Source organism: Strix uralensis, chromosome 25, assembly GCF_047716275.1.
Source record: "Strix uralensis isolate ZFMK-TIS-50842 chromosome 25, bStrUra1, whole genome shotgun sequence".
NCBI classification, from domain to species: domain Eukaryota; kingdom Metazoa; phylum Chordata; class Aves; order Strigiformes; family Strigidae; genus Strix; species Strix uralensis.
Genome location: NC_133996.1, coordinates 6,719,978 through 6,734,498, shown reverse-complemented (window position 1 = coordinate 6,734,498; position 14,521 = coordinate 6,719,978). Strand labels below are relative to the sequence as shown.

The 14,521-nt window shown below is 43.1% G+C and overlaps 1 protein-coding gene across 1 annotated transcript in view; it reads left to right on the top strand.

Annotated features, from left to right (window-relative positions):
• The window catches only part of CSMD2 (CUB and Sushi multiple domains 2), a 306,084-nt gene that overhangs the window by 80,713 nt on the left and 210,850 nt on the right, over window positions 1-14,521 (top strand). Inside the window, 1 exon segment of the mRNA XM_074894313.1 lies at window positions 5,420-5,627. Within this exon segment, the coding sequence (XP_074750414.1) occupies window positions 5,420-5,627 (208 nt within the window).

Genomic DNA, 14,521 nt, shown 5'->3' with positions numbered 1-14,521 from the left:
CCTTCAGTCTGACAGCATTTTCTTCCTTGGAGGGGGGCAGTACCCTCTCCTTGCCCTGCTGTTATTCAGACATTTGTGTAGTAGACCCCAGTAAGGGAAGGATTAACTTCTTGACTTTAACACCTGTTGAGGTGAGGGTTGGCATCGTTGTAATTTTTGTGATCCCTGCCGCAGATGGAGTAAAAGAGTATTTTTGCACTGTCAAACTCACTTTTAATTTTAACGCTACTGTTTCAATCTCGAATCCAGCAATGGTGATGGCATCTGATATACCTGGGAATGGAGGAATATTCAATTCTATAGTGGTTGCATCAGTGCTGTGTGAATTGCTCTGATGGCAGCAAAGTACGTGCTTGTTCAGGTGCACTTGTGTAGAAACGTGCCTGCAGGTTGCTGGAGGTAGCCACTCCTTTTTATAGATGTGGTCCTGGTCCTTCAAGACTTTACTTCAAGTAAAACTTCCAAGGCATTTTTTGGAGGCAGGAACCAGCAATCTTCTTGTGTAACATTTATATCTGTTCCAGGAAAGTAGAAAGTAGCAAAGACAGTCTGCAAATTGACTTGCTGAATTTGAAAACCAGCTGCACTCCTTCTACCATAAGTAGGCTTTCAGCAGTCAGACGTTCATGCTTGGCTGATAAACTGGTGATACAGACTTAAGTTGTAGCAAGGGGCAAATAGATTTGCATACTAACGAACAGGTTTATGCCTTCTTCTGCAGCGAAAATAATGTTTTCAAAACTGTTGCCTGAAGGCGAATATGTATTTCCTTGAGAGAGAAGAGATATTTGTGGCCTATGTAGCTTATAATTAATTCTATTAACATGGGATTACTGGTAATTGTCACCTGAAAGCTTGATAAATGTATTTGTATGTATTCTTTTAATTTCTAATATAAGTTGGAGATGGGTCATGCTGCTGGGCCAGATCTCAACAAATCAAGATGAAAAGTGCCCTCTAGCTGGGTAGGTGTTAAAATCTTGGAGCTGCTATCTTGGGAATAGACTTGTCTAATGTTGCTGCAAAGGACAGGGTTCGTGCTGGGGACTCTGCCCTTTCCTTCCCCTCCTCTCCAGTATAACAGCAGAGGTACGAGACAAATGTTGAAAACAGGGCAAGTTTCTATCATGCTGATCAATACGCTCTTTTGATTTCTTTATGCCCTCTTCTTTGTGCTTGTCTTTTGCTTTGTAACATCCTTTTTTATATATTGGAAGCCTTGTCTCTATTCCAGTCTCCATGCATTGAAATAATCGAAGATGCAAATAAATGCATGGTAGAAAAGGATAAGAAACAAAGGTGTTTGAGAGGATGTGCCAGGGCAGCAACACTTTGAAGGAGTGCTGTGGTTCAGCTGCTTTTTCTTCACAGGAGATGTCTGCACTCCCTTTACCCAACTCTCAGTTTAGAAGTACGGGGCTTTTTTTATAAAGGACAAGGGTAATCTCAATGAGAAAGGAGAGTAGGAAGGAATTCCAGACGGAGAGAATGGCGTGGTGAAATGTCTTTGCAGAGCTGGTGAGAGTAGCTACTGCTGCAGCTCGCCAGTGGTTTTGAAAGCCAGTTATATCAAAATTGATTCTTGGACTCTGAGCTAAAAGAGACTATAAATTCAGTCTGCACAGACTCTGCTCTGGTGAGTTATGTTTCTTGCTTACGTGGCAGGAAGGATTAAAACTGTGGTGATCTCATTCAGGGAGCACCAAAGCGGCGGCGGATGACATCTCCCTGCTGCTCCACGAAGTAGGAGAGCGCGGCATTGGGTGGCAGCTGGGGCTGCCCCGAAGAGGAGCTTGGCTGTGCCTGGTAGACCATGTGTAACTTGGAAATTTGCCTCAAGGACTGAAAATCCTCAGCGAGTCTGGGTCAGGTTGTAAAATCTGGACTAAGCTGACATTTATCCTATCTGTATAATGTGTGTCAGAAATATCTGGAATCATTTCCTGTGTCTTATGTGTTTTTCCACGCTTTCTGCATAACCGTTCTGTATTCACAGAATGAAATGAGGCCTAGTACTTAATCTAAATGGAGCCTTAAGCTGAGTCCTACGTCTAGCTGTATTTTTATCTTGATGGTATGCTGGAGGCAAGACCCCAGCAGACTTGGAATGCTGTCTTCTGTTGTAGCCACGGAAGGAACAGCCCTCACCTGGGTCAGTTAATTTCAAATAAAGCAGAATTGTTTATTGGAAGCACTAAGAGACTATCCAGAAACATCTGAATCTGTTTTGTGAAGTGCTTTTGTGCATTTAAAGAGAAGTCTTGCCCAGATTGTTTGCTGAATTTAAGTAGAACTGATAGGTTTATGATTCTGGTAGGCGGTTGAGTAAAAATTCAGTAAGCCAGCTGAAAAGTTGAGAACATTTGCAAAGCTACATTTTAAGCAAATCAAATATGCATAGTCTCATTAAAAGTGGTCTGTCTTACGGTAACTCAAACAGCTGCTTAGACCGCACTGCCCAAAATAATTGAAGGGCTGTTCAAGAAGATTTTAGATTGTAGAATATGTTTAAACAGTAACAACCTCTACAAACTCAGGAAGTGTGTATTTAGAGACGGACAGGAAGGGAATACATTTTCCATTAAACACGTATTACAGTGAAAATTTTTCAAGGGATTTAAATTAAAAACTCCCCTTTTAATTAAAAAAAAAAGCCACAACCATCATAACTTTGGCTAGATCTTCAGCTACTGTAAGCTTAGTCCCGTAAAAAAAAAAGTAGTCCCTTTAAGAATTCTAATATAGCATTGAGTCAGAATTCTTTAGCACATAGTCTGTCCCCTCGTGTAACCCTTCTAGTACAAGAACAAAGTTAACGTGCCAGATCCAGTCTGAGACTTCCCAGACCCCAGTAGCAAACGTGGCCAAGAACTTGCCGATAGGAGTTGCTTCTTCCAAATCCTCATTGCGTTTGCTCTTGGGTGGCTGTGTTGGAGGGTTGTGTGTAGGCCTGAGCTGCATGAATGCATGATCATAGTGAGAAGCAAATGTTTGGCCAAGAGCCCCTATGGCCTTGAACATGGTGTTTGCCTGCAGAGAGTGCATTGCTTGCAGATGTCTCATGGTAGTGGTGCAGGACCTTATTTGCAAAGGTGCTTTGAATGGCTGCCTAGTGCCACTAGCAGCCCAGCAACAGTAATGTTTAATGTGTTACGTAGGAGGTAGCTGCCCCTCTGGAGATAAGTGTCTCTTAAGAATAAATTGCCCCTTCAGAACCCTGTGCATTGCTGAAGCAGCTAATGACCTTGTTCCTGCTCTGTCTTGCTGTATGTGGTCTGAGAGTTCAGTGGCCAAGAATCTGTTTTGCATCTATTTCTTTTTAGCATATGCAGGGGCACTTATTCAGGAGAAGTTAACTTCAAACGTACCAGTAAACTGGTGAATTGTGCTTATCCTCTTTGGGTATAATCCATTCATCCTCTAAAAAGCCTTTTCATTCATTCTCTCAGAGGGAGGGGCTTGGAAGTAGCCTTTTTACTTTTTGCATGGACCTTTGGAGATTCCACTGTGAATCTCGTGTATTGAATCTCGTTTGAAGTCTGAAGGATTTTCTGGTGCTTGGACTAGATGAGAAATCTTTCAGCCTCAATTTATCGATGATTCTAATTGCACTTCAGTGTCACTGACAGTATGATTGTGGCAGATAGGTAACTTTGACTGTTGTAATAGAATACCAGGGAATAGAGCATCGAGTTGAGATTTCAGTGGCCTTTTTCAGTCCTAGTTTTGGCTGCTGGAATGGCCCAGAAGTAGCTGCATGTCTGCCTACATGTCTGGGTTTTTTATTGTGTGTTTTTTCTGCCTTCCCTGCTTGCTGTGAGCTCTGCGGTAATGGCGATGTGCCATCCCAGTCTGAGCACAGAAGCAGTTGTGAAGGGCCGGGATCTCCACCGGGACTCGGAGGTGGCGGTGGAACCTGCGCAGGGTGTTAACGTGGTAGAGCCATGGGAGTTACACAGCCTGGGGCCTTCCCGTCTCCGTCGCTCCATCGGCCCTGGCAGGCATCTGTCTGCCGGTGCCTTCTGCTGGTTCGTTTGGGTGGCTGGCTGTGCCGGGAGAGCAGATGGCCCCGGGAAAGAAAAGTTGGCATGTATGTTTGTCTTACTTTGTCTTTCCAGTTTCAGGAGTTAAAGGCTGCAAGTTTCAGCTCTGCTGATAAAACCTGCTGATAGCACAAGATACACGTTCATGAAAAGGTCTAAAAGCTGAAGGATCCTCCTGAGCAGCCCTGCAGAATTGTCCTGCCCTTTCCCAACGTGGCAGTGACCCACTGCACTTAACAAATATTCTCACCTGTGTGAAATGTCAGTTTGGAAGGTTTTTTGTAAATAGTTTGTAATGAAAATAAGTGTTTATAATGTAAAGCCCCAAGCTCTTTGGCTAAAGCATCTGAAATGCTGCTCTGTAATACATGTTGTAAAGTTAACAGGCTTTTCTTAGCAGCGTTCCAAATAAATGCTGAGCTGATGCCGTATGTACGAGAGCAGTGAGCTGCCCTGATGCTAGTCAAATTAATTCTTGGTTTCCTTTATCTTCCTGCCCATGTTTTGTTTAGATCCTCCTCCTTTAATTGCTCTAATAGCACCTGCTGATAAAATTCAGGTTGTAAAAATGAAAGAACCTCCAGCAAACAGGAGATCCAGTACATAACCAGGAAATGTCACTGCTAGATTTCTGAACAAGTGATTAAGTTTTTCTGCTATGATTTCGGTAACAACATACGTTTTCTTAAGAAATCAGAGCAAATGAAGACATGTATGGCAGGTGTGTGGGATACTCCACTCTTTTTCTATTAAATTTCTGTTAAATACAGTGCTTGTACTCCAAGTCCTGTTGTCCCAACCCTTGGGGGTGTTTCTGTTACTGATGAAGGTGCTGAGATCTATGGGAGTTGGAAACAAACCTCTCTCCCCACTGTGATACGAGAATTTTCACAGGTCTGTGAAACCCAGTCACTGAATTCCTGGTGGTTTTCCTCCTGCTTGGCTGGCTATGTGAATGGGAGGAAAGTTGTGGAAAACACCTCGGAGGACCCTAATCAGGAATAAGGGATGGAACAGAAAGCTCTGGCAACAACATGTGAGGAGACACTGTCCTGACAGTGAGATGTGTTATGCTGAGAACTGCCTCCCCAGGGTAGTGGTAGCAGCTCTGTCACTTGGGGTGTTTAAAATTAGACTAAACAAATCACTAGTAAGTGTACGGTGGGGAATAAGCTGGCACTTGCCAGGAGACGCTGGCTGATCTAATAGGATTTTGCATCCCTCAACGTCTTTGTCTCTTAATAGTGTGTAGTAAAACACACCCTGGCAAAAGCACTGGGGATTTTAAAGCTTTGCTTTGAATTTGGGCTTATTCTTTTTTGACGTACTGCTTTGTGCATTTCAGCAAAATCTGGTAACTTGCATTCTCTTTCCAGCTGATGATGCTTGTGGAGGGACTTTGCGGGGACAGAGTGGAATTATCTCAAGCCCTCATTTCCCTTTGGAGTATGGCAATAACGCAGACTGCACCTGGACTATTCTTGCTGAACCTGGAGACACGATTGCGCTGGTTTTCATGGATTTTCAGCTGGAAGATGGATACGATGTTTTAGAAGTTGCTGGAACAGAGGGATCTTCGCTCTGGTAGGTTACTCCTGGCCATACTTCATTGTGGTCTGTACAGTCAGGTAGTACGTGCTGGTGTGTTGTGTGCACAGATCCAAACTTTACAGGATGTTTGGAGTGAACAGTTTGTGCCTGAATGAGGGCAGTTCCCCGTTATTCCCAGTCATGGGTTGTAGCTGCTACCTTCCAGTGAAACTCCCTGAGATGGTTTTTGTTTGCTTGGTAAACTTTCCAGTGACTATTATCCACTTAAAACATACTGTGTGCAATAAGGTTTCATAGTCTAGCTGGTTGGAAGAAAGAGAGTTAAAAAAACAAACAAAACAAACAAGAAAACCCAACAAAATACCCAGAACTTCAAAACGCAAGAAACCCCAATCAAAGATTGTCATGCTCAAACCTTGGTTTTGTTAAATTGTTTTCTGATTGCCGCTAAAGGCGTTGCTGACAAGCTGACTTTACTGTTAATGAACTTTTGGCAAATGTTTCTACAGATCAGTTTGTCCTTTAGACAGAAGGCTGTGTATAGAATTTCAATACCCCTCTCATCCCATTGTTTGCTTGAGCAATGCTTTTATGTATAATAAATGCCACCCTGATTTTTTCCGATATACAAGAGCTACCCAAATGGTCAGTGCTATGAAGTCTGGAGTGACGGCTCGCAGAAGGGTTTTGACATGTTGTTTTTATAGCAAAGGACAACTCTTGCCTCTATCGATCTAGATGCTGTGATCCTCTGCACTGTGACTGCACTCAACAAACAGTTAAAAGTCCTGACAAGCAGCAAATGGAAGGGAGTAGTCTTAAACCCAACAGCCCTTTGGAAGGGAAGAATTAAGTGTTTGAGATAATTAGGTGTTCCTGGGATTATCAGCAGGAAGTTAAATTACGATTATTTACAAGGATTGTTGCAGCCACAAATAACATTAATTTAAGTAATTTATAGTTGCCTGGCAATTATGGGGGAATAGGATTTGAATGTTTAGGACGTATTGATGTGAGAGAACTTGCCATTTACCATGTGCCAATTGTTTACTGCTCCCAGGACCCCTCTGAAAATTTCATGTTGCTGTTTCCTGAAAAACCCCTGGTTTTATTAGTGTGCCTTAATGTTTTAGGGCACTGTTAGTTTTTAGCCATTATGTACTGCAGCGAGGATCAGTCATCTGTGGTATGTGGTAGAGATGAATGTAGCTAGTTAAGAAACATTATTCAGCCTGGAGGTGTTGCCAGTGCAGCACCGTGTCTTGTCATATCAAAAATAAAACAATGCTTGCTAGAGTGAACCTGCTGGAAAAAAATTAATAAACTACTCATAAATCCAGCATGATAGAACTTTAAAAATGGCAAATGTGTCTTAGAAAATTAAGCCCTTTGACTTTCAGTAGTACGTGTATGTGCACACACACTCTTCTAAAAAGGAGATTTAGTAGCTATTTTAAAGGTGGTCTGTTTTGCAGACATCAGTTTTGGGGCCTTGTCAGAGGGAACAATGATGTATTGACTTTCCTTCTTCCCCCTTCCCCTCCAAGTGCCCATGTGCTGCATCTTCAATGATGCCTTTCCTCCAGATGTATTTTCCCTGGGAGCTGGATGAACTGTGAGAGCTGTAACAGCAGCAGACTCTTGTTTGAGCTGGTAGAGCAGCCCAGGCGAGATGCACTGTGTTAATGAGTGGAACACAGGTCACACAAACAAGGATTTCATCCAGGGCTCGTAGCAGAAGCTGTTCCTGCTTTTTGAGGTTCATCCTGCATTTTTATAGTGTCATTAAATACACACGGGCAAGATAAACACACCAGTCAATTCAAAGGGAGCTCATTTAGTATTCTTGAGAAGTAAACTTTTCAGTCCCATAAGCAGAATTACAAAGAGTCTTATTTTGAATTTCATTTTTCAAAGCTGGCCTTCACAACTCACAGCCTGATAATTAAATTCAGATGACTCATTTTTCCCATTTTTTAATAATTTTTGCCCGTAGGGGGGAAAAAAAAAACGGAACTCATATCTCTTCTTTAAACATGTTGATATGATTCAGCTTGAAAATATAGCTAAAAACCTTTTTTCCCCTCTGTCTATGAAAACCCAGTTTTAATTATTGGTAATATGGCAGATAGACTTGCGGCCAAATAAACCATTCTATTGAAGTATCTTGCAGCTAAATATTTCATTTCCTAAGCATTATAAATAGTTTTAATCTGGTCCAGAGATGTACACAAATAAACAAAATTAAATTTCAACTGGAGTATAATTCATATGTACTTTCAAGCTGTGGAGTATTATATAATGGTAGTATTTATGGGACTAACTCAGCACATTAAGTAAGCTTGGCTTGGCCTGCACTTACTAAAAATCTCCTGCGTTGTCATTCACACTCCCCTCTTTAAAAGTGGATTCTTTGTTTTGTTTTATGAGCCAGGTTCCCTTAACCCTCTTGCCTTCAGTGGCTGCCCCAGCTGTATCTGCTGCGCTGCACGTTGATCTCGGCACACGCAGCTGCTCCCCAGAGAATCCCATTACGAGTTTCATTCCGTCCCCGACCTGTCGGATGCGAATCCCGCAATAAGTCTTGAAAGGGAAAGGGCATTGCAGGTCTAAGCATCCATATGTCAAGCAGAGCAAAAGAGGTTGAGTAGCTATTTGAGACATATTAATAAAATAACACATTTACAGCTCTTTTAACTGCTATCGCAGTTTCTGTCATGGGACCTTGGGCTGAGATTTCCTTGACAGGTGAGAAATAAAACTCTACTGAGCAGAGAACAGGAGGGGAAAAAAGTAGCAGTGTGAGAAAGAGCCCGTCAGATTAGAAAGGACAGGGTGGGGGTCTCCAGGCTAGGAAGAAAAATCAGAAGGATGGCAGTAGCTGCCCTGTTCTCCGTTGAGGTTAACTGGAGTGGCCGTCCTAATCACGGCCCTCTCTACTAGTGCTGGACGTGGAGAGGGATGCAGAGTATATATGTTCTCTTATGTCATTATCCCCAGACTCTTCCTTGTTTTCCGGACTTGGGGTTCTCTTTCCCCTCATTTTGTAGTAGCTGGGAGATGAATGAAATTTTACCCTATAAATACATGTAAAAGAAGAAAATCTCTCAAAGCAGCTTGGGCGCCAGTCCTTAAGGGGACTGAGCTCTGTTGATCACACACTTTGTGTCAGTGTCTGCTCAGAGCTGACTAAATCCAGAGCTGGCTAACGCTTCTCAGGAGTATCTGCTGATTATGACTGTTTTGTGGTCCTTGCTTCAAAGCTTTCTTCAGTGGTGAGCATCCCTGTGGGTGCTCAAGCTACACTGAAAATACCAGAGCATTTCAAGCTGAGCACCTAAAACATCCCACGACTGTGTCTGATGATAAGGGAGTCTCCAGGCTGGTCCTGGATGGCGCTGAACCTGCTCTGGGGCAGAAGTGTCCCAGCCTCGTCTTCCCTTTAATAGCTCAGTGATTGCTCTGAAGCTTTGCGTAGGTTTGACTTTGTTAAAACATACTGTCTTTGATCTCCTGCATGTTCTGTGAGTCCTTAGATCTGTGGCCTGGGGTGTGTGAGCTGACAGGAGGGGGGCTCCTGCGGTGCAGGACTGGGGCCGGGACCCTACTGTCACACCTCCAGCATCGATGTGTCCCCTGAAGGTTTAGAGCACGTAGGAATGTGCTGGGCAGCAATTCCTTGGCTGCACTCTGAACACGCTTTAATAGAGGGTAAGTTGTTTCTTTCCCTGTGGTGGAAGAGTCTGGATTTCCTGTGGCTGTGCGTATTTGCTGCGGTTTAAGTATATGCAAACAATGCAAAGTGGTTGTCTCTCTCTTGCACTTCTTTATCATCTGTTTAGATCTCATCTAGCGGGTCTGGGACCTGTATTTGATATTAGGCATAATGACTGGTATTATGATTATTAAAAAGAAGGAAATGACTAATAATCCAGTGTATGTATGTGTATTTACAGGAATTGAGTAAGATCGAGTAGTATGTTTTGCTGGGTATAATGCTATTCAGCAAAGAAGGCTTCTGCAGTAATTCCAATATAGCTGAAGCAGGTAAGATAGGTTAAAAGCAGCCTTGTTCTCAGGCTGTGCAGGGCCATGTGTGACAGATTTCCTCTAGAGCAGGGGTTTCCCAAGTTGTGGAAATCTTAAGAGGACAATCTAATGTTTGCTATATAAAGTGTCTTTTATGCTATTGAGTTGGAAAATAGGAGGAGGTGAAGGGGAGGCATTGTAGGCTTCAGCCTGTCTGCTGACCAGGTAAGCAGCCAGTGGTAGCCTTGGTGCTCCATGGCTATTTGTTCCACCGACGAAACTATTTAGAAACCTCTGCTCCTGCCAAATGAATTAGTTCTGTGAGATAAAACTAGCAAGTATCTCATTTGTCTATGACAGACTGGCATGTTTTGAATGTTCATTAGATGTTGCTAATTTTCAGATGGGAAATTTACTTTGAGATATAGATGACCTCTTTAATAATGAGGCTTTCTAAATCTTTTATAACTTTGTGTTTTGCAACTGTGTATATGGCAGATTATGAGAATCCAAATTGGTAGGAGGGACTGGGATTTTAGTTAGGGAAGGTGCTCCTCTTGCTGCTATATTGTAGCTTGGTTTTTCAGATCAAAAATACTACAGTATGTGAAGGGTCAGAACCTTCTTGAATTGTTCTTTAGCCTTGTATTAGGTTTTGATGCAGCAATTAACCCTCTTCCCCTTTGCCATAACCTTATTTCACAAAATGTTTTTACTTGAGCTCAGCTGAAACAGAATGTTCCCGGGCAAAGCACCTCGTAGTATCACGCTGAGAAGTTGCATGTTGACCTGGGAATATGACTTGCTTTTGAATTACTTCCTTCATTTGCCAGTGGGTGCTTGTTTTTCTGTCCAAATGTTGAGCCTGCTTAGCCCAACCTATAGAAATCCCACCATGGTTTGGGAGTGGAGACTGCTGTGGTTGCTCATTCTTTTCCTCTGAGCAATCCAGACTGTGCCCACCCTCTGACTGACAATCCACTGTGGTGCATTTCCTCTTGAACTTAATTATGTGTCTATTTCTTAGTGCAACTTTTACTGGATGTGGGTGCATTTTTGAAAATTCAGTGCTTATCTTTGAAAGAAATGAAGCCGACGATTTTCAGATGCCACCTACTTACTCCCTTTTATTTTTTTAATGTTTCATGGTCCTTTAAAAAGCTTTCTCCTCAGTTGCCTCACTTGTGTACTTAGTTCTATGAGCACAAACTGAATTGCTGTATTAATGCAGAGTCTTGGTCTGTGGTATCTTTCTTCCCTACGATCCTCCTCTTGGCTTAATTATTCTACCTTATGGAACACAAGTCTAATTTTAGGGGGGTTGCATCATCTCTCATGTTGCCCCTCTGCTGCCCTCCCACTCTTTGAGCCTTCCCTTATCACTTCCCTGGAAAACATGTTTTTCTCCTTGATTTTTCTGTTAATAATCCCATGCTAAGTGAATACAGTGGGGGAAGCAGGGCTGCAAGTGAGTAACTGCCAAGTCGACGGAGTTTATTTCTGTCTGAATCCGGTTCCTCCTCTTCAGTGTCTCATCTTCATTTTGCCTTTTCAGCCTCGGAGCCATATTTTGCTCGTCCCGCTTTCACAAATGCTTTTCTTCTCCTGCTTAGGACTATTTTTCCACTTAATCTGGGTAGATTTTGGTTTTAGTTTTGTCTCTTAATTTTCTAGAAGCAAGGGAGCATGCCTTAACACATGCATGTGTGTTATTTTGCATTACTTTTCTGGCACAACTGTGCCTGATGTGAAGGCAATGCAGGCATCTTCCTCTGCTTCAGGAGTACTGTGGTACAGATTTTGAGCAGTGGGTGAAAACAAAAGGGACCACATGCTGGGGTGAGCCTGGGAGGAGAACTGAGGACTTCTGAGTTTAAGGTTCCTCTGGTTAGTTCTATAGTATCTTCTATTCTGGAGCTCAGCTCAGGAGAGCCCTTTTGGACATCCGCCCTGTCTGGAAAAACATTTCAGAAATTCTCTCTTGTTGCTGTGTTTCTGCAGAGTTGAGTCAGGGGGGAGAGTGGTTGGAAGAATCATCGATGTTTCAGCAGCTCCTCTTAACTGTTGCTGACTTTCTTTCTTTCCTTCCATGTCATTTTCTGCGGCTGAGCCTTCCCTCCCCACCACCCTTGTCTATCTGCTAAGTGGGTTCTAATAGTCGTTAATGTTCTCCCATTTGAGATCTGCTTTGTGCTTCCCTCTTGTTTCCCTTACTCCGGACCACTGGCCAGGCCGATCTACCTGCACATCTTCTGCCCTACCTGTAAGAGATCAGAGTACCTGTGTTCTAGAAGGCTGCTTTCAGATGGTGATAACGTTGGTTGGTGAAAAACTTGCTCTGCCTGTGCTTCTAATGAACCAACCTATTTTCTTCATATCAAAGCACCTTCTGATCCTTCGATGGCTGTCCTGCAGCTTTCAACATGTATTTTCCTCTCAGACCTCAGTCAATGTCTGCTGAAGTCAATGGAGAGACTTTGGCTCCAGAGGGCTCGTGAACTGAGCTTTAGTGCATTGTCCCTTGCTACAGTGTGTTCCTCTTGCCACCGTATCGCAGCTCAGGAGCCCTGGCTCTGCATCTGATGCTGCTGCTGGTCATGCTGCTGCTACCAGTCCGGGTTAGTGGGAGGGTGCTCGCAGGAATCTTGCGGACTTTGCATTGCAATAACCAACTGCCCCACGCGTGTGGGAGCCGAGGAGGGCCCTCTCTGCTGTGCTCTCCCCGCTGCTCCCCAGCGGCTGCTGCTCTTTGCAGGGATTCTGTAGAACAGGTTTGCCTGGTGATTGCTTTAAAATTATTTTCATCTCGCACTTGCCACTTCCTTTTTGATTTTTTATTTGCAGTCAGTAATTGCTTTTATTTGAAAGTTGACAAGCATTATCCTGCCCTGGTGCATGTATGAGGCTGAAGACTTGAAGATTATTGTGTGTCTTGAAATAACTTATTTCAGCACTAGTTAAAGCCTAGATAATGCAAGTGTGAAAGTTTTATTTTCCTGTGCAATGAATTAAGCTTCCTTATTGTAAGAGCTAGTTAACTAACGAATACTTTATCTGTAATGTTCAGCTGTTTTCTTCCATGGTAATATTTTCCATAGGACTAAGAATGAATAAAAAAAGTGTATGAGGTGACTTTTGAAATCTCTATTTAAATGTGAGTTACATCTTGGCTGGGATCTGGAAAATAGACCTCCTTGTTTGACTGATACAGTTTAATATTTTTTTTTTCTTCTAAAGCATTTATAGTGCTTTTAATTGGAAAGAAATTCTACAAAGCCTTATAAGCTGTAAAACATTGCTTTAGTGGGACACAGTCATTTTGCAAAACCCCCTTTTCTCTTAGAAGGTGCATTCTCTGGAGATAACGTTTTAGAGAAGTTTGTCAGAAACCAGACCATCCCTGCTCAGGCAGCCACCTTCCGCAGTGCCTGCTGCTCTCTGTGCAGGAGGGTGGCCCCTCCCTGCCTCCGAAGCGTACCAGCCGTGGTAGCTTGCTGCATGGCTCTTCGGGCCTTATTTTAATAGGGATCTGCAAGCTGAAGAACAGGGATTTGTAGGTCACTGAGCTGATCTCTCCCTGATGGGAGATAGCTGGCACAGTGTTAGGAGCCCTGGGCTGCTGGTGGTAGCCGAGAGGTAGAGCTGATGGCTTCCCGAGGGGATGCGTGCGGCTCGTGAGCATCTTGTGTGCTGTTTTGAAGTTAAAAGATTGATAATGATGCTTTGTACAAAGTCGTTTCTATGGAGGGTGTTGCATCTTATCCTAGAGTTCCTTGGCCTGTTGCCCTGCAGAAGTAACTGGGAAATTCTGGAATAAAGGGCTGATCTTGGGGTGAGATGGCATTTAAGGATGTTCCATAGTTCAGCATACATTTCTGATAGGGAAGGGAAGATTTCAACTGTACCCCGGGTGAGAAGAATAACGTGTAGCAGTGTTAGCTCTCATCAGCTAAGGACTTAATTGACAATACGTGCAACTCCTTCCGAAAGCCTGATCCGCTCTTCTGCCAGGAGCGTGGCAGGGAGAGAGACTTTTGTGACAAATTACAATGGAAGGTCCGCAGGACCTCTCCCACTCATGTTTCGTTCACTAAAACATGATTAGATTTCATATACCATTTTCTGGCTAATCTTATTTTTTGTGCATTAATGTGATTAATTCTCTTTGCTAGGTAGTAGAGAGCATTTCATGAATATTCAGGCTAGCTTTTTAAGCCAAGGAAGAAGATGTTTTTAGGCTGAAAATTACCTTGATCATGTTTTAATTGTCCTTTTATCCCAATTTGTCCTTTTTTGTGGTTTGGTCACCTCCGAGGCAGAGAGAACCCTATGCAAAGACAACTGTTGTGTGGCCTGCGCCTCAAGGAGAAGTGCAGGAAGGCCCATAGTGTGTGGGAAAAATCCCCGAAGGTTACTAAATGAAGAAATTAATGTTTAGCTATTTCTGTCCCGGATGCAAACATGTGTTGGAAGAAAAGAAGATAGGCTTGTTTGCAAGAACACTCAATACCTGCAAGATACAGAGGTTTTTTTTGAAAGACGGACCTCGTGCAAATCAGTATAACACAGCTGGCTGAAAGCTGAGAAGAGTATCGGTAATCTCAAGAGTATATTCTGGACGTGACCCAAAATATAAGTGACCATATAGATTGTAAAATGGTGAATAATATCTTTATTTGGCAGGGGAAGGAGACTTTACGTAAGTGCAAATGATGTCACAGGTTGTAAAAAACTGGATATCTGGGGTCCTCTTTAAAACACCACGTCTCTTCCTCTGCTGTTAGAGCGGGACACTGAGCTTTCTGGAAGGGGGCTATTCCCAGGGTGGCTCCTGAACTCCAAAATGGAGAGGGAGCTGCAAACAAAGTGTTAAAGGGAAAGGCCTCATAGCGGTTCAG